At 52.5% G+C, this 17,475-nt stretch overlaps 1 protein-coding gene across 3 annotated transcripts in view; it reads left to right on the top strand.

Annotated features, from left to right (window-relative positions):
* The first annotated feature begins 1,869 nt into the window (after positions 1 to 1,869).
* Positions 1,870 to 17,475, top strand: part of Piezo1 (piezo-type mechanosensitive ion channel component 1) — a 62,192-nt gene continuing 46,586 nt past the window's right edge. For 2 of the 3 annotated variants that reach the window (NM_001434584.1, NM_001434583.1), the window contains exon 1: positions 1,870 to 2,520. In NM_001434584.1, coding sequence (NP_001421513.1) covers positions 2,457 to 2,520 — 64 coding nt within the window. In that variant the 5' untranslated portion in view covers positions 1,870 to 2,456. The remainder of the gene's footprint in view (positions 2,521 to 17,475) is intronic. The other variant, XM_087594912.1, reaches the window with a different exon arrangement.

Below are 17,475 nucleotides of genomic sequence, written 5' to 3'. Positions count from 1 at the left end.
CAGGTACAACCCGACTGCATGAAGAGTCATGTTTGCCCACCCATTCACCCACTAATAGGCATTTGGGTGTTTCTGCATACTGGACTTAACACTCCAGTATAGACAAGTGAGGGTGACTGGTCACCTCTCAGAAAACGTGGGGACTCTACTGGCACAGCTGAATCCCTGTCTACTCTGGCCCTGTGCCATCCTCTCCACCTAGGGAACAGTCCTCAGTGTGAGGTCCTCACCTGAGATCCTATATACTTCCTGTTGGCTGCAGGAAGATCAGTTTGAGGTTATCCTTGGCTCTACAGCACGTTTGAAGCCATGGCAAAAGAGAGAGGAAGAGAGAGAGGGAGAAAGGTGAACCAGAGGTACCAGGGCTGGGGGCTAGGCTGGCAGTTGCTGGTTCTGCCGGCTTGACAAGCGACAAGTAGGAAAGTTCCGATACTAAGGATCTGGTCCATTTTGTGAGTTTTATTTGGCCTAGGTAATACATGTGTGTGACTGACCTGGACATCAAAGGGAAGGAGGCTCGCATGTAGGCTAAGGCCGCATGTTTGCTCTTGCAGACGAGGGCCACGCCTGTTTTTTCAATGGTAACATTTTATCTTAGAAGCTGCTCCTACAAGGCAGGGAATCTTCAGATGCTCTTTAAATTGTGACAGAGAACAATACGGTAGGATACATTGTAGTTTCTTTGAGAGTTCCTGTGTTTGTTCCTTTCCATTTTCAATTTTTTTTTCTTTTTTTTCGGAGCTGGGGACCGAACCCAGGGCCTTGCGCTCTCTAGGCAAGCGCTCTACCATTGAGCTAAATCCCCAACCCTCCTTTCCATTTTCAAACCCCTTTGCTACTTTGATAGTTGTGAGACACAAACATTTCAGGTCCTCTAGAACAGTGGTTCTCAACCTTCCTAATATTGTGAACCCCCTCTCCCCTTAAGACAGTTCCTCATGTGGTAATCCCCCACCCATAAAATTATTTTGTTGCTACTTCATAACTGTAATTTTGCTACTCTTATATGAGTCATAATGTAACTATCTGTTGTGCAGGGTATTTAATATGCAACCCCTATAAAAGGGTCGTTCAAACTCCCAAAGGGGTCGCGACCCACAGGTTGAGAACTTCTAAAGAAGCCTGACTATTCTGACGCTTCAGACCCCTTCAGAGCCAGACTATTGGCAAGCCTTGGAGATAAAGCTAGGCAATGTTTTAAACACTGGATGTCCAGGGAAAGCCTGCGTTTCAGGTGGTTTTGGAAAATTGAAGGTTCTGAAATGTGATTGATTGACTTTAGCCAGCTAGTGCCTTGAGGCTCAAAAGTGGTCACACCATCGTTCCCGGTCCCTAAGCCTCTGCCCTAATGCCACACATTTCCCAGGGCAGCTGAGTCGGGCCTTCCTAAACTTGGTGCAGCTGTACAGTTCTTGGCTCCTTTTCATTTTGTCTTTCCTATCCACCTTAATACGGAAGACTGAGCCAAACCAAGGCGGTTTGGGTGAGGTACCCGGCACATGCAGGACTCAGACCTTGTTTGGTCACCAACAGGACAGCAGGTGCTCTGACAGCTTTTGCTACTGTCCATAGCACACTGGTTAAGGTCAAGCCACGCAGTGGGGGCACGTATGACTGGAAGCAGTCCCAAAGCCCCAATGCAGACCACAGTGGGATCCAGCTGTCCGATGGAACTCTCAGTACAGTGTCTCTCCACCCCAACCACCAAGGCCTAGCCAGCGTGGCCGCCAGTACCACAGTCCGGAACTCCGAACGACTGACAGCCCCCAGGGGGCGCTGCGCCCTCACGGCTTGGGGAGCAAAGCGAAAGTTGCTCTAGCCACGAGGGGCGCAGTTGCGCGTGGGTGCTACAGGGGGTCAGGGAAATCAGGTCCTTGGGAGTCATTCTGTATTGCCCCTAATCCGAGTCCCAGGCCCCGGCGCCCCAGGGAGAAGCGCCCCACTGGCACTGTGCGAGTGACTGCGCTAGACTGCTGGGGGGCTTCGGGGGCGCGCGGACCAAAGTCTCCGGCTCACCGGCACTAGCCAGGCTGGGAGGGTCGGCGGGCGCGGACTGCGCTAGGCAGCGAGGGGTGCCTGGGCGCGCTTGGCCGTCGGGGGAAGCGCGGAGGCGGGCACTCCAAGGAGGGCGGGGGCCGAGCTTATAAAGGCCCGCAGGCGGGAGCAGGGAGAGAGCCGCTGTGTCGCCGTCCGGCCCAGCACGGCCTCCGCGAGCAACCGTGAGTTCCGAGCCGAGCGGGCTGCGCCCCAGCGCGCGCGGGCTCCGGCCGTCGGGAACCAGAGGGAGCGGCCGGGCCGGCTGGCGACCGGAGATCGAGGCCCGCGGGAGGTCGGAGCAGCGGCGCGCCGCACGTGCGGAGACCCGCCCTGAGTGCCATGGCGCGCGGTTCCTCCGGCCCTCGCACCTCCCTTTAGCCACGGCGGCGCGACCCGGGGCGGTCCCCCGGCCGCGGGGCATGGAGCCGCACGTGCTGGGCGCCGGGCTCTACTGGCTGTTGCTACCCTGCACACTCCTGGCGGGTGAGTGGAGGGCGCGGGCGGGAAGACTGCATCCGTGTACCCCTGCGCGTGCCGCCCGGCCCCGCGAGGGTGTGCGCGGGCGAGCATAGGCGAGGAGATTCCGCGGGACTCGAGGCCCAGGGCGCCCGCATTCCTGAGGCGTGAGCGCGCTGGCGGCCTCGGCGAGCCGGGCTGGGGCACTGAGTGGAAAGCCCGGGAGGCAGCGGCGAGGCGCGGGTCCCGGAGAGCCCCAGATAGCGCTGAGCGTCTCTGCGCCGGCTGGGAGGAGAGGCCCCGGCGAGGGGCTGTTAGTGTCTGAGATGTAAGGGGAGCGTGACTTTCTATTCTCTTTCGTGGTTAAGAAAAAAAGAAAGAAGAAGAAAAAAAAAATCAAACTTGCATCATGACTTCCTGACCAATCTGGGAGAAGGTGGCGTTCTGCCTGGAGCTTTTCAACTCAGAAATTTCCTACCAGAACTAATAATGTTCCAGCCCCAGGCGCAGTCCCCAGTGTTCTTAGCCCCAATTCCGAGGCTGTCTGTCCAAAGCCTTGGAAAAAGTTCCTGTCTTGCTTGTGCCCTACTTGGTTACCTTCCAGAGGTACTGGGGCACAGGGCGCCCCAGGAGGCTCTGCCTGATGTCAGAACTGAAGATCCCTACTGTGGCATTTGTCCCTTGCTTGCAAAGAGCTTCTCCCCTTTGGCCCTGGGCTCCATTACAGCTCTACCAGCCTTACCCAGGGCCCGGTGTCCAGCTGCCCACCCCCTTACACCTCCTGAAGTGATCGGCACCCCTCCACGTGTGACTTTCCTCGGGGTCTGATTAAGTTAGCCTACAGAGAGACATTGAACCCACTGTGAATGTTTGTCTGCCTCATGGAAATCCATCTGTTGGAGGTGGGGGATTGTCTATGATTCCTTCCAGGGAATCACTGCTTATCACCCTGTTTTAGGAACAGGCTCCCGGGGTGTTGGGTAACCTGGGCAAACCCTACTGGAACTTCCACACAGGCCGAGTTTTGATTTGTAGGACCAAAATGTGGTGAGTCGTAGGGGAATTTTTCAAGGCAGGAATCAATGAAAACCATTGAGCTTGGAGAGGAGCGGCCAGCGGCCAGCCTTAGGAGAGCCAAGGTCTAGGGCCATTTGTGGCTTCTTTTCCTCACTGGCTTGTAGACTGGCAGAGTGTAAATATAAGCAAAATGGGTGGATGAGAATGGGGAAGACAGGTACCTTAAAGGGGTAGCCTCAACAGGAGGCTTCTCAGGCTCCTTAACGTACTGTTAATGCTTGGGGACAAGAAGAGCAGGGCAGGGAATAGGTGGTCCTGTTGTGTGGGAAGAAAGGCTTCTTCATCTTCACAGAGGAGGTCCTCTTCCACAGACAGGGGCTGCACTTAAACAAAACTGACAGACTTTTTCTCTGGCAGACCAGATGGTAAATGTTTTCACATCATGAAATACTCTGATTATTTTTTCCAGCAGTTAAAAAAAATGCAAAAAACATTCTTAGCTCGTGGGCAGTACTGAAATCGACCGTAAGCTGGGGTCCAGCCTGCGACTTGCCAGAGCTTATGACGCCTCCGAGGATCAGTCAGGGCTCTGAGGTCCCCTGGCTTTTCAGCTGTAGTGTGTGGGTGGCAGAGGAAGCTTCCAGTCTGGTTAGGATGTAAAGGAGGCTTTGCTGGCTTTGGGGGTTCCCACCCAGCCTGTGTGTTAGTCACCTGGGGAGCTTTCAAAAGAATATTGATGACTCATGCTCCCAGCCTTCCTTAGGCCCAAAACTGTCCCCCCAATAAAGTCCATTCATGAGAACATTTCCAGGCGCAGGCCACACCTACCCTGACACTGAGCCTGGGTGTGGGCTTGGCCACCAACAGTTTTCTTTATGCCTGGGGAGGTGGGCAAGGGACACAGAGCCAGCCAAGGGCTCTGTGTGGTGACATAGGAGAGGTTGGCATCCTGTTCACGTCTGTGGGTGTAGTCATCGCTGAGGGACCTCTCGCTGGAGGTGAAACATTCACCCCATCTCTTGTGAGGGCTCCCTCACCCTCTGGCCTCTGAACAGTTTGAGTCCTGTGTTTTGGAAACGAGACCTTCACAGGTTAGTCATCCTAAATGCTGGGTGCTGGCTCAGGCCTTCCTGAAGGTTTGAATCATCCCGGGGTGCTTAGCCTCTTTGCCACTCCCCTAACAGGACATCAATCTGGAAAGTCAGGCAAGGTGATGCCCTAGTCCCAAGGGAATAGTAACCAACCAGCCCAGGCAGACTTAACCTGGTGACCTGGAGATCTAGGGATCAGGACCTGGAAGGGATGTTTTGTGCTTGGGAGAGAAAGGACCAGGTCTCCTGATTCTTGGCCCCACAGAGGAACCAAGAGCTTAAAATCCAAGCAAAAGCCAGGTATCGAGAAAGTCCCTTCTCTCACAGTGAGGAAGACCTGTGTGTAGTAAGGCAACTCGGTCTCTGCCCCCTCCTTCCCCCCTCCTCCCCATAGCATGGGAGGCGCCTTCATGATGGAGTGGCACCTAGGCTTGACAGACTGCCTCTGAGAAGTATCGTTGTTTACAGTGGGTACGTGTCACCCTTCTCAGGATGTTGTCACCATTACCTGCCCACTTGTGAGCCTGGAGGTGGGAAGGACTATCATCAGGCTTGCCCACCCGCCAGCTTCAGACAGGAGCTGGTCAGCCCTCACTCGGTGGTCAGAGCTATTGTTGAAACTGAGGGCCAGAGGGAGCAGTAGGATGATGGAGAACCTAGCCTTTCCTGCCACCCATACTGCAGTCTTGGTAGCCACGGAATGGGTGAGGTCCCACTTCCCCCTGCCGCGCTGTGGGGGACTCCCTGCTGAGCCTCAGCCACCAGGCTTGGCAGAGGGGTGGGACCCTGCCTTGTGCAGGGTCCAGGAGGGAATGAGTAAGCAGGACAGGGAACCCACTGGGTCCCAGTGTGTTTGGGGGAGGAGCTAGGGACCACTCAAGAGCTGAGGGAGGATCCCTCCCTGTCATACCATATTCTTGGTTCTTTTTTTTTTTCGGAGCTGGGGACCGAACCCAGGGCCTTTGTCATACCATATTCTTAATGCAGGTGGTCACTGGCAGCCAGGGGGAGGGTCCTGCAGAGGAAGTGACCTTGCTGGGGTGGGCAGAAGTGCTGACTTCTCATCCTGGCCCCAGGCTACTTCCTGGGCGGTGTCTGCCTGCTCGTACTGATGACACTTAAGTTTGCTCTCTTACTGTCTAGAGTTGGGGAGGGCAAGCCCTTCGACTCGGCGTCTGGGCCCCATGTGAGCCGCCTCCCTGTGCCTCTAAGATCCCCTTTCAGTTCTGTTACCTATTTTAGAAGTGTAATTAGATGTTTACTTTTTCATATACATCCCGTTCTTGTTTCTAAAGTTCAGCTTTTACACCCACTTTCTACCTCGCTGTTAGCTTTTGGTCTCTCTGTCAGAATGCAGCCATTGAGAATGAAGAAGAATTCACGGGACTAATTCACAGGCCCAAGAGCATATGGATGGGAAGGGACAGCCCTGGGAGGACATTTTCTTTGCCCTCTTTGCTGGCGGGTACCTATTTCAGGTCACTCAGAGGACAAAGGAAGGTTGCTGGCGTATGTGCTGTGGGTGGACGAGTTTGTGGGTGGAAGACATCAGTCGGTGGTGGCCTTCGTCTCCCTCTGAACTCACCTGGCCTTTAACCTCTTTCTAGGCCTCACCTCCTCCCCTGTAAGTAGGCCTATAAAAGCTTTAAGGCCACTTCCAGACTCTGCTCTCTGGTCCCCGGGCTGTGATTTCACACCCAGGCTGGAGAAGTGGATGGGTCAGCTGTGTTTGGAGAAAGGCCAGTCCTTCATCCGGTGATTCCTCTTTGGCCTTGGTGGCTAGGCGCCCCTGAGTGCTTTCCCATGTGTGCTGCATGCGTACTGCGTGCTGACATTGGCCTTCAGCAGCTAGGCTGGGTCTCTGGGGCTTCCCACCACTACGTTCCCTTCAGCCCAGAGGACTCTTCTAAGGAAAGGCAGGGACTGGCGCCCTCACTTTCCATGCACAAGCCCTGTCTCTGAGGGGTCTACAGTCCTGTACCCTTTGTGTACTGTACCCTGTGTATAACACCAAGCTGTGCTCTGCGTGCAGCTCCCCGAAATCCTCCAAGTTCATTCATGCATCCTCTCATCTAGGTCTTGTGGGACAAAGTACTGGGTAGCAGCCAGGAGCCCAGTGCTGGTTCCAGGTCAGCGGTTCCTGGGCATGGGGTGGGGGTGGGAGACGGGATTGATGCATGAGGTAGAGGTAAGAGGCTTACCTCTTCCCCACCAGGCCTGAGGGCACTGTGAGCCCCTGCAGCTCTTCATAGGTGGAGGAACAAAGGCAGCAGTTACACCTACCAACGGGCTCTGGTTAGCTTCTCCATACGGGCGCTATGATGCCATTCGTATTCCCCAGAAACGGCCTCTAAACCAGAGCCCCCAAATAGTGCCACCCCAAGGGACTCTCTAACAATGACACTCCAAACAGGTTTCCCTAACAAATGCCTCTAAGTGGGCCCCCAGAAGTGCCTTCCAAAGTCTGCTCCCGCCTTATCTCATCAGAACAGGATGAGTGAACAGGGCCGATGCCCTAGCCCCCTGGTGCTGGGCTCTGAAGGCTTGGGAGGCAGAGAGAACCTGGGATGGGGCCATGAGTTGCAGGAAGAGGAGGATATAGGATGGGGTCGGGGGATGGGTAGCCAGTCCAGAGGGAAGGAATAGGTCGCCAGGCTTGAGGATGAGGTCACTGTAGCATTCCAGGGCCCTCTGCCTCCTTAGAAGGACACCAGCTAGGGGTTGGTAAGTGTTGAGCTGCCAGAGTTAGTGTCATTGGGATTGGTTGGGGCCAGGAGAGCCCTCCCTGTGCCTATCCCCACCCCTTTTTGTAGAGAGGCCTCCAGGAGCAAGAGCAGAGAGTGGCTACATGGGAGGGAGGTTTGGCAGAGCCTAAAGCTCCCCCCACGATCAAGTTTTCATTTATAATTGTCTCCTTATCTGCATGGTCCATGGTCTATGATGAGCTTGTCTTGGTGACCAAAGCCTGTAATCCCAACTCCCTTGAAGACTGAGACAGGAGGGTCATAGGTTCAAGGCCCATATGGGTCACTTATCAGACCCTGTTTCAAAGTAAAAGGCAGAAAGAGGGGCTGGTGGAGTACCCCAGTGATATGATGGTAGCCTGGGATGGGGACCCTGGCTTCAGTCCCCAGCACCAGGAAAGGCAAACAAAACCTTGGTGGACCTCTTGTAGTGTAGTCAATAAACTGTTTTTCCAGCCATTTTTTCCTAAAACATACATCTAGAGTAGATGTTGGGAACCCGCCATTGGACCAAACAAACTCTTCATCTCTATGTAGGCACCTATGGTAAGATTTAATTTATATACGAGGCACAGAGGTCAACCCAATAGTAATAAGATTAAATATTTACACCGTATAATGCGTTAAAATTTATATACGCCAAGCTTGGTGGCACACACCTTTATTCCTAGCACTAGGGAGGCAGAGACAGGGAGATCTCTGTGAGTTCAAGGCCAGCCTGGTTGTAGGTGTCAGAGCTCCAGGGCAGCCAGTCTGAAACACTGCTTCAGAAAGAAAAAAAAAAAAAGGGTAAGGATTGGCAAGATGGCTCACTGGGTGAAGGCTCACAAAAGTAGTTAGTTGTCCTCTGAATCACATTACAGGTATTTCGTGTGTACAACCCGCATGTGTACACACACACACACACACAAACACACACACATAAAATATTTTTAAGACTTATGAAATGCATACTTGTGGAATATTTTGGACTGTGGCTGGGCGTGGCTCAGGTCAGCTAGGCATAAACTCCCCTTGAACCCTTTGAATTTCCAACCCCCACCCCCATTCCCAAGGCCTTGGTCCTTCCTAGATCTTTCTGGTCTCAGCGTGGGTGGCATCTGCTGCCTGTCACCTACTTCTACGGTCTTGTCACCTCATCTCTTTTGTAGTTGGAACATCCGTGGAGTTGTTTTGGGGTTCCCCTTAAGGCCTTCCCTTCGATTGCTCCTAGGTTTCTGGTGTCAGGGACACCTCTGCCTTTCATGTGTCCTGGGGTGGATGCTGGGTGGGTCCTGTTGCATTTTTTATGCATGAAGATCACAGGCTGTCCAGGTAGCCACTCCCACTGGTCCCTTGGGGAACTGGCCACCCTGGGAAGCAAGCATCATCTTATACGCGACAAGGATAGCTGCCCAGCCAGACCAGCCCCTTGGGTGATATCAGATGCCTTAGCCAATATATGCAGCCTGCTGACTCCCTGTAGCTGTCCCAGGAACCCTTGCTGAGTGGGGTGGGTCCGTTTTTCTGGTATGTTTTAATAGCATAATTATAGGGGTATTTTTGGTTCTCTCTAACAGGCTGACAGGGTCAGCCACGACTGTTTACCAGGCTGCAATGTGCACGCTATTTTTCTCTGTGAGTATATATAGCTGGGACCATTCCTTCCCTGGGTTCAGGCTGCAGAGGGATGGTGGCCACCTCGGCCTCCTGTGGTTTCCTTAGCCGTTGAATGGGAGCCTAAAATGGGCCTAAGGGGACAGCTGCTGGGCTCTGAGGAACATGAAGCTGGGCTGGCCTATCTCAGTTACTGTATTATTGCTGTGAAGAGATAACCATGACCAAGGCAACTTATAGAAAAAAAAATAATTGGGGGCTTGCTTACAGTTTCAGACGGTTAATGTCTGTTGTGGTGGGAACCATGGGATGGGGTCAGGCCGGCAGCACAGCACCGGAGCAGTCTCTGAAAGCTTGCGTCTGATCCACCAAGCTAGAGGCAGAGAGAGAGCATTGCGACTGGGCCCGGTGTGGGCTTTTGAAACCTCAGAGCCCACCCTCAGTGACACACTTCTTCCAACAAAGCCACGCCTCCTAATCCTTCCTATACCGTCCACCAAGTGGAGACCAGATTTTCAAATATCTAAGCCTATGGGGGCCATCCTCATTCAAACCACCATATTTCCTGTCCATCTCCCTGAACTGTACAGATAGACTTCCTGCCCAGCCTGGTAAAGAAAGCCCTTAAGAGGGCGAGCGTTAGGCTTTCTCCCAGATGCCTGGTTCTCCTCCTGTGTCTAGAAGCCAACTTCATCTTCCAAGCCTTGGCCATCCTTCCTAGAATCTTCCGAGGGGGAATCGAACTGCTAAGGAAGTAAACCCCAGGGTCTGCACTGGGAATCTGAGGATGAGGTACGGGTCCTGAGGTTTGCTTTGGAGACGGCAAGCATAGGGTTTGGTATTCACCTCCTGGAACCCCCCAAGCCTGCTGCTGTCTGCTGACACCTTGCACCCTGGCTCCCAGAGGGCAGTGCTGCGTCTGCCTCTGCTGTGACTCCAGCTCCTGGCCCAACCCCTTCTCATTTACTTGATTTCTGTTTATAGTTGAGAGGCTGTTTAACAGCGGCATCCAGACAACATTCCAGGGAGTTTTAAAAGGGAAGTGAGGGAGCGGGAGAGAGATGGCCCAGCAGTTAAGGGTGTGCGCTGCTCTTGCTGAGGGCCTGTGGAAACTCAGGTCCGAGCGCCCATACTGAGTCAAGAGACTCAGACATCCTCTTTGGGGTTTTAGGGGCACCTGCCCTCAGGTGTACTTCCTCCTGTCCTCCACATATACATTCTGTGAACCAAGCTGACCTCGAACTCACAGAGATCCGCTTGCCTCTGCCTCCCAAGTGCTAGGGTAAAAGGCGTGTGGCATCGCCACTTGGCTTCTTGCATATACACATAAATCTTCCTTTCCCTCGCTAGCACATCTGGGGGATAGTGACACTAATGACCTTCGTGAACCCTGTACGCTCTGTGCTGAGTCTTGTAATTATGGCCCTGCATAGGGTTTTTCTTGTCCTGTTTGTGAAGGAACAGGTGGGCAGGTTATCCCAGTTGCCCAAGATCACTCTGAGGAGAGCTGAGTACACCTGGTCCTGGCCAACCTCCTCTAACCCACATCACCTACAGTGAGAAGATCCTATGCATCCTTCAGCAGCCATCACCCAGCCCGGTGTCCTGTGTCTTGAGTGGGGCCGGGACTGTTTTCCTTCCCTCTAATGTAGTCTACCTTGAGTAGCTACCTTGAGTGGCCAGTCTCTTGGGTGCATGGCTTCTTCTAGCTCCATTCAGATCCTTTCCTGCCTGTGCTGCTGAGGCCTGTGGCATCCGCTGCTGTCCCTGCCTTCCCAAGCAGTGCCCCCCCCCCCCCGCCCCAGCAGCATTGCCTACTATGAGAGCCTTGGACCTCTGGCTTTCCAGTCTCTCCGACCTCCCCAAGCCGTGACGTCAGGCACTGCTGGTGGGAGAGTGGCTTCTAAGTGGGCAAGGTCTTGTTTCTTTTTTTTTTTTTAAGTTTATTTTTGTGGTTGAATGTGCATGTGTGTACATGTTCATGTGCAAGGGCACTCGTGTGTACTATGGCACATACGTGGAGGTCAGAGGTCAACCTCATATATTGGTATATATTCAACCTCATATCTTGTTTGAAGCAAGGTCTATCTTGTTCGCCACTGTAGTGTGTCCTCCGGGCTGGTTGAGTTGTGAGCTTGGGAAAGATTCTCCTGTCTCCGCCTCTCATCCCTGTTCTGTCCTTGCAACGTGGCCTCCTTGGTCTGCTGGACCTGGAGCCTTGTGTGTAGGTGTCCTGACTCCTCTTGTCCTTGTTCCCAGGGGTTGCCATGACTACCTCTATATCCCACCTACTCTTCCCCTTTTCCATGAGGACACCCAGGCATCAGTCTGAAGGATAGGATGGCTCCTGTTTGGCAGATGCTGCACCAGGGGCTCACAAGGTATAGGTGTGAGTCCTCTAAGTAGCCCAAGCAGTCCATGGCCCCCAGTCTTCCCAGAGGCTGTGTGCTTAACCAGCTGAGTTGTCCTTCAGTCCCCCTCGGTCCCTGTCCTTGTCCGTGATGGCATGCCTCATAGGATCTGGGTGCAACCTCTTGCTTCCTTTTCTGCCTCCAGAAGGCATGACCCTTGACTGGCCCCATAGGGCTGTCCGCTTCTGCTCCACGATGTGGAGGTAGTTGGACCTATTGTCTGAAGCTTGGACCTGGGGAGAGCTTGCAAAACTGCAGCCCATGTTACACTCCAGCCTGCCTGTGCCCAGTGTCATACATCTGTGATTTCTTGTTGATATTGGCTTAGTAGGGTCAAGGAAGGCTGGGAGTTGCCATCCTGTAGGTGGGAAGGGAATGTCCGCAGAGGCCAGAAGGAGGTAACAAGGTGGATGTTGCTCCAGATCTCAGAGGTCACACCTGTCCAGTCTCGCCTGGTGACATGGTCTCGTGGTGACCACATTCTAAACTGTCCTAATTTCATCTCTGTTGCTGTGATACAGGATCCAGACCAAAAAAAGCAATTTAGGGAAGAAAGGGATTTATTTTTAGCTCATGATTCCGGGTTACAGTTCATCACTGTGGGGAATGTCGCCTCAGCAGGAGCCTGAGACAGCTGGTCACATCACCTCCACAATTAAGAGTAGAGAAAACGAATACATTGATAGTCACTTGCTTGTGCTCAGCTTGATTTCCCCACTCTTACACAGTTCAGCACCCTCTGCCTAGGGAATAGTTCTGCCCACATTGGGCTGGGTCTTCCTCACACCAATTAGTAATCAAGTCAATCCCCCCATAGACATACCCACAGGACATCCTTATTTAGACAACTTCTCAGACTTTCTTCCCAGGTGATTCTAGCTTCTGTCACGTTGACAGTTAAGGCTAACCATCACACAGACCTTATCAGTGAGCACAGACCTTCCCAGCTAGGTGGGGAAAGCCGGGTAGGTCCTAATCTCCAAGGATCAGGGGTGTGGGGTAGAAGCTCAGAGTGCTGTGGAAACAGAGACCTAAGAAAGCTGTTGAGGATCAAAGGGTGAGTACTGCTTGGGGGAGGCTTGACGGAACCTGAAGCCTTAGGCAGCCTTCCTTGAGCAGCCTCTAAGCTGTTGGCTCCGTGACCTCTGTAAAGGGCCTCCTGCATCCGTTTCCAGTTCTCAGGGTGAAAACAAGCCTAGAGAGTGGATACGTGAAGTGAGGGGTGGGGCAGCTCTGTGTGGTGGTGGGTATAGGTGTTTCCTTTGCTGCCTGTCCTTACACCGACAATCAGTGGTCATCCCCTGCGTTCTGGGACTCGATCCTCCAGCCTGGGGAAGCATCAGGCACCGTCTTCATTGAGCACTCTGGGTGAGGCTGGGTTTTGCAGGACCACACAGCAGAGAGTCTTCACTGTGAGTTTCTGTGCCCCCGACTTTCAAGACAAGCTTCTCCGCTTCTTCCCCCTCCCACCTCTACCCTTGACTCACAGTAGGTGGGCAAACCTCTCCCACCCCCTCCAGTCAGACCCCTCTCCACCTTTCCTACAACCTGCTCCCCCACAACTACAGAAAGCACAGGGCTAGAAACCAAGTAAAACCCCAAACAGTCTAAATCAGAGAGACTCAGGTGACTGGAGACAGCTTGGCCTTGGGGCTGTGGGAGGAGCTAGAATCATCATTGCTCTCAGGAATAAGGAACTCTGAGCTCCTAGGAGCTTCTGGACCAGCAGGCTGAGTTACATTCCAGAGATGACCGAGCCCTTCCAGAGAGGCCCATGAGGAAGCACTGGTACTCATGGCCCCAAGTGTGGCTGGAGAGTTGAGACGCAGTGATCTCTCTCTCTCACCAGGGGAAGCCTGGCCCTGCGGAGTGGCCTCAACTGCTTGTAGTTTTGCTTTTGGGGGTGGTGGTGGTGGTGACAGACCTAGGTGGGAGCTACTGGGGACTTCAGGAGATGGTGATGAATTAGGTGTCTCCTATCTTAGGGGATAAAAAGCAAAGCCTTCACCCTCTGTCAGACTCAGGCTCAGCTGCCTCCCTGAGGTACAGTAGATCACGAAGCCCACCTGCATGTGGTCAGGGCCTGGTGGTGTGAGTATCAGCGAAGGCCATCTGTTCCCCCTGCTAAATCTCCAGGTCACTCAGGATCGTTCTCTTGTACTTGGTTATTTGGGAAATCTTCACTGAACTGTGTTCTGAGTTACATTAGCTCTCGGGTTGTGGCATTAGCCACAAGAGTCCCCCTGGGCTATGTAGAACCCAGTGGGTTCTGGGTAACTTTTTTTTTCTTTTTTCTTTTTTTCGGAGCTGGGGACCAAACCCAGGGCCTTGTGCTTGCTAGGCAAGTGCTCTATCACTGAGCTAAATCCCCAACCCCTCTGGGTAACGTTTTAGAACTGTGGTTGCTGACACTCCGGGATAATGGCTTCCTCCTGCGAGGTAGGAAGAGCACAGTTCCAGGCTCAGCCTCTTGTTGAATCTTACGGTCCACAGAAGTTCTAACTCTTGGCTGTGCTGTTGTATGCCTTTGGGCAGTCCCATAGCTTCTCTGAGTTCTGAACCCTTCATCTTTAAGAAAAATAATAAATTAACATAATCTTTTTTTTTTTTAAATTTATATCCAGGGCTAGAGTAGGGCTCAGAGGTTAGGACCACTTTTTGCTTTTTCTAAAGGACCTGAGTTTAGTTCCCAACTCTCACGTTGTTTTACTGCTGTGAACAGACACCGTGACCAAGGCAAGTCTTATAAGGACAGCATTTAATTGGGGCTGGCTTACAGGTTCAGAGGTTCAGGCCATTATCATCAAGGTGGGAACATGGCAGCATCCAGGCAGACACGGTGCAGGCAGAGCTGAGAGTTCTACATCTTCATCTGAAGGAAGCCAGGAACAGACTGGGCACCCTCAGGCAGCTAGGAGGAAGATCTCCAAGCCAGCCCCACAGTGACACACTTCCTCCGACAAGGCCACACCTTCTAATAGTGCCACTCCCTGGGCTAAGCATATGCAAACCATCACACACCTCAAGTACTCACGAGCACCTGGGACTCAGTCTGTGGCCCCTACTCTTGTGCATACATAGATGTGCACATATACACATAATTAAAGATAAAGATTAAATATTTAAACTAGCAATAAGGTATAGATATCATTACTGCATTTTTTGAACAGAGGTTTTCATTTTTTTTAGGGGGTGAATTTTATTTTAAAAGATTTATTATGGGGTTGGGGATTTAGCTCAGTGGTAGAGCGCTTGCCTAGCAAGCGCAAGGCCCTGGGTTCGGTTCTCAGCTCCGAAAAAAAAAGATTTATTATATATAAAAAGATTTATATATAAGTACACTGTAGCTGTCTTCAGACACACCAGAAGAGGGTATCAGGTCCCATTACCGATGGTTGTGAGCCACCATGTGGTTGCTGGGATTTGAACTCAGGACCCCTGGAAGAGCAGTCAATGCTCCCAACCACTGAGCCATCTCTCCAACCCCGTTTGTTTCTTAGTTTTTCAAGACAGGGTTTTATTTTTTTTTTTTATGTGACTGTGTGTGGATGGATGGTTTGCATGTGGAGGTCAGAGGACAAGTTGGGGGAGTCAGTTTCTTCTTCTACTGTATAGGCCCTGGGGATCAAACTTCGGCTGTCAGGCTTGGCAATAAAGCTCCTTTATCCTCTGCGCCATCCGGTCAGCCATGAACCCTGCATCCTTGAAAGTGGGGCTGGCCATCCGGCAATGGCAGCTCACATCTGTAATCCCAGCACGTAGGAGGCCGAGGCAGAAGGATTGCTGCTAATTTAAGGCCAGCCTGGACTACCTAATTCCAGGTCAGCCTGGGCAACAGTGTGAGACCCTGACTCAAAAAACAACAGCAAAACTGTATGCCTTTAATCCCAACACTCAGGAGGCAAAGGAGGTGTGGATCTCTGAGTTCAAGGCCAGCCTCATCTACATAGTCCCTCAGGGCAGTCAGAGCAATTTAGCAAGACCCTGCCTCCAAACTTACAATCAAGGACGGCAACAAAACCAACAGATAACAAAGAAAAGCAGTGTCCGCTGCACTGCTCGGGATGTCCCTCAGCTCCTGTGGGACCAAGAGTCTGGCCAGAGGTCCCAGTAACAGTTGTCCAGCACTGTAACTGTTCATGGTAGAGATTTCCTCCCCCAGCCGGTCCTTTTTAAAGTCTTCAGATGTAAGATTACCATCTGTACTTCTTGGCCCCACACCTCTCCGGGAAGAGCCCTGCAGGTGACATGGGTGGAAATGCCTTTATGAAATCCAACTTGAGGGAGGCAGGGCTGGTGCACGGCCGGATATCTATCTCACTCTGCAGGCCAGATTGCAGCTATAGTGAGATGGACATCTCAAGGAGGGCAAAGGTTAGCTATCTGCTCACATCGCCTGTTGGCAGTGTGTTTGCCTTGGAGCGTTCTGTTGGCCGGCCAGGTGAGGAGAGCCTGAAGACAGGGGTGATGTGAGATGCCCTTTGCTGGGTGCCTTTATAGGCAAGTTACAGTTTCTCTGTACTTTGAACCCTTCATCTTGAAAACTGGGCTTGGATCAGTGAGATGCCTGCCTCAGTGGCCAAGGAATGGAGGCAGAACTCACTGATAAAAGGAGCAAGGCCACGGTGCCCTGTATGACTCTATCCACTTTGGAGGCCCTCTGGCTGAATGTCTGTGGGAAAGTCCTGCTTTGTGGTCTCTCTGTACTACATTGTCATAGCCGCTTCATGGGCAACTGCACAGGTCACAGACCTGGGGAAGCTGAGTAAGGCCTTCTGTCCACGGGATGTGGCCAGCTGCAGGGTAGGTGGGTATGACTGCTGTTAGCTTCAGGCCCTGAGACACAGAATCTGAGCTGAGTGCTAGCTGTCTCATGGTGCCTGTATCATCTGTTCCCCCTGGGCTTAGAAGGTGAAGACCAAACCGTGCATCTTTCTTTGAAAGGGAAAGTGGTGGGTAGACTTTCAAGCATCTTGGTTAGCGTTATCTCTGACCTAGCGGGAAGGATGCTGGAGGTGTCAGGCTCCCTTTGCCCAGGCCTGACGGTGAACTGATGTTGCAATGGGTCTTAGAAGACAATGTGTGGGGTTGGGGATTTAGCTCAGTGGTAGAGCGCTTGCCTAGAAAGCTCAAGGCCCTGGGTTCGGTCCTCAGCTCTGAAAAAAAAGAAAGAAGAAGAAGAAGAAAAAAAGAAGACAATGTGTGTCAGGGATGAAATATAGATTTTTAAAAGATGTTAATTCAGGAATACCGGAAGCGTGTGTGTGTGCTGGCTGTAGGGAGGTTTAGAAGTGCCCAACCATTGATGGGAATTCTTTAGTGTCAATCAAAGCTAGCTGAGGGCAGGGACCCTCGGCATCTGGAAGTTTGGCTTTTGGGAGCCAAATGAGGACAAAGCATTAGAACCAATTCCCAACATATGTCTGCTGTCAGGAATGGTGATTAGGACCCAGGACCCCCAGTGATCTGTCCATCACCTTCTGCTCACACTGGCTTCAGTAGAAGCAGGGTGTGGCAACCGTGTTAGACAGTCACTTCCATTCTGTCTATTTAAGAAGTAGAGGTAACTAAGGCCTGCCCTCTCCCCTCCCACCACTCAAAATTCTTGCCCGTGGAGTCCCTTAGGAAGCCCACCTGTTGTTCTTCCTATGTTACCCCTGCAGCCTGGCCCATGGGAAGGGCTTGATCTGTTGTCTTTAGGCCTTTTTCTTCCTCTGAAGAGACTGAGACCAGCCTTGACCCTTCAGAGTGACCCTTCCAGGCCCACAGGAAGGGCTCTCTGTGGTCAAAAGCCATGGGAGTCAAAAGTCAATCCCAGAATTCCAGGCCTGCTCGGAGGCTCTGCGGCCTCAGCACGCCCGCCCAGTGGACGGTCTCCAGGAGGTGCAGTTACAGAGCCAACAACAGTTGTCAGCATGTCAAGTGCCTACCGTGACTCTAGTTTGGTAGTCGGTAAGGCACATAGAATTGTCAACACACTTTACAGATGAGGAAACTGAGACCCGGAGATCATTCAGAAGCTGAGCTAGGACTCAGCTGTTCTGGCCACAAGGCTCCCCGACACAGCCTAGGTCCTGGGAATACACAATGACACAGTGCCTCTGATCTGTCTGTCCTGAGTGA

Source organism: Rattus norvegicus, chromosome 19, assembly GCF_021556685.1.
Source record: "Rattus norvegicus strain SHRSP/BbbUtx chromosome 19, alternate assembly SHRSP_T2T, whole genome shotgun sequence".
Classification (NCBI taxonomy): domain Eukaryota; kingdom Metazoa; phylum Chordata; class Mammalia; order Rodentia; family Muridae; genus Rattus; species Rattus norvegicus.
This window is presented reverse-complemented; position numbering and strand designations above follow the sequence as displayed.